General features: G+C 39.5%; 1 protein-coding gene across 1 annotated transcript in view; it reads right to left on the minus strand.

Annotated features, from left to right (window-relative positions):
- Window positions 1-92: 92 nt before the first annotated feature.
- The window catches only part of ZBTB8OS (zinc finger and BTB domain containing 8 opposite strand), a 4,276-nt gene continuing 2,658 nt past the window's right edge, over window positions 93-1,710 (minus strand). Inside the window, exons 5-7 of the mRNA XM_010294255.1 lie at window positions 1,331-1,383; window positions 1,036-1,072; window positions 93-310 (exon numbers count right to left, since the gene is read on the minus strand). Of these exons, the coding sequence (XP_010292557.1) occupies window positions 224-310; window positions 1,036-1,072; window positions 1,331-1,383 (177 nt within the window). The 3' untranslated portion in view covers window positions 93-223. The remainder of the gene's footprint in view (window positions 311-1,035; window positions 1,073-1,330; window positions 1,384-1,710) is intronic.

Here is a 1,710-nt window from a genome sequence, read left to right on the forward strand (position 1 = left end):
GCCTACAACTCTCTTCTCAACAAGCAGCTCTTTTTTTCCTGGCATGCAGGTATTTCTCTGTCTCACCATCCTCAGGTCAAAACAGAGGCTCACATTCCCCGCAATTACTCCCTTCAATTTATGACTTGAATTGGCCAATTCTTAGTTACTTCCACGGGGATTACAGTTTAAGGGATTTTTGCCAGCCAGTGACAAGTATCCACTCAACCACACTTCTCTTGCTTTAAATATCAATGATGACAAAGACTTCCGGCTTTTCGTCTTCACAGATCTGCATTGCTGAGTAAGTTATAGCTTTAACCTCTGTGCCCTAGAGAGAAAAGACACAAAACCATGGATTTCATAAATTACATCCCTTGTAGCAGTTCACGATAAGACACAGTATTTATCACCTTCTACAAATGCTATCCAGTTTAATAGTTTTTCTTGCCAAAAAGCTGTAACTGTATTTCTTTCAATGAATAAGAAAGTTGGCATACTAATGCCAAGGAGGACCTGGCCAGGCCAAATAGTGAGTAAGTAACCTTCCCCTTATTTTAATGCCTCCTGAATACTACCAATTCCTCCTCTTACCTCTGACAGAACATCAACATTTGCCATGCTAATACTGACACAGCTAAAGAGCTGGCAGGGAGATAAGGATTTGCTTCTAATAACTCTTTAGGGGGGGCGGGGAAAGGCAGTAACTGACCAAGCAAAAAGCTCTGACAACAGTGTGAAAGCCAAACCCCTGTACACGTTCTGAATATAGATTTTTAAACAGGGGTTTACTCTGTTATCAGCATCACAAAAAAGGAAGCCAGCTGTGGAGTTTCGCTAGTGCTGAGGAAGCATGAGATGCTCAGGCCAACAGCTTCAGAAATGCGTTCACAAAAAACAGGCAGAAAGTGAGATCTTAAGTTTATTGTCTGTGATAACATGTGGATGTGTTTATACTTGGATCTCTTGAGAACTCAGAGCTCTGATTTAAAAGACACCACCTCTCCCCATCCTACCCCTAAAATGTAAAAGATGTACAGATGAACCACTTCATACCTGAGGGTGTTTGGGTAAAGAGAACTCTTCTCCCCACCTTTAAAGGCAAAAAGAAGAGAGGTGGTTGGAATTCTGATAATATTTATCAAATGTTTTAATTAGTTTCATTGACAAGCATAGGACCAAGATTTTCATTTAAAGCCTCAAAGACAAAAAAAAGGAAGTCCACAATCCACATTTTAGAAAGCATTAGTGAACTCCAGCACATCACGGTATTGCAGAGTGGTTACTCTGAAGGTAATATGTGCATTTTCAGTAAAGATATTTCATCACTCAACTGATTGTTTAAGCTCACCCAATTGATCTTATTTTGAATTGCATTCGGTCAATGTAAAGCACTTTCACCTCCTGCAGAAAAAACAAGAAAAAAAATAGGTCAGTAATATTTCTATCTTCAGGCAGAAATTATCAGTAAATCCCATTTACAAGGATTATATCTCACTGGTTTTAGATTCCGTCTAAACAGAGAAACAGAGCAGCCTCGAAGAGATACACACTGCTACTTGGAACACGAAGGCAGCAGAGCTGCCCCTACTGTATAATAGCAGCTAATAATTGGTGTTTGTGGTAATAAAGCTTAACAATTTGTTTCTCAAGTCTTTCTGCCCTGGTCTTTTCAATTCTCCATGTGCTGTGCTTAAGTGATCTGTTGTGTCCCTTTTTTTTTTTTCCCTA

Source organism: Phaethon lepturus, unplaced genomic scaffold (assembly GCF_000687285.1).
Source record: "Phaethon lepturus isolate BGI_N335 unplaced genomic scaffold, ASM68728v1 scaffold56729, whole genome shotgun sequence".
Lineage (NCBI taxonomy): Eukaryota > Metazoa > Chordata > Aves > Phaethontiformes > Phaethontidae > Phaethon > Phaethon lepturus.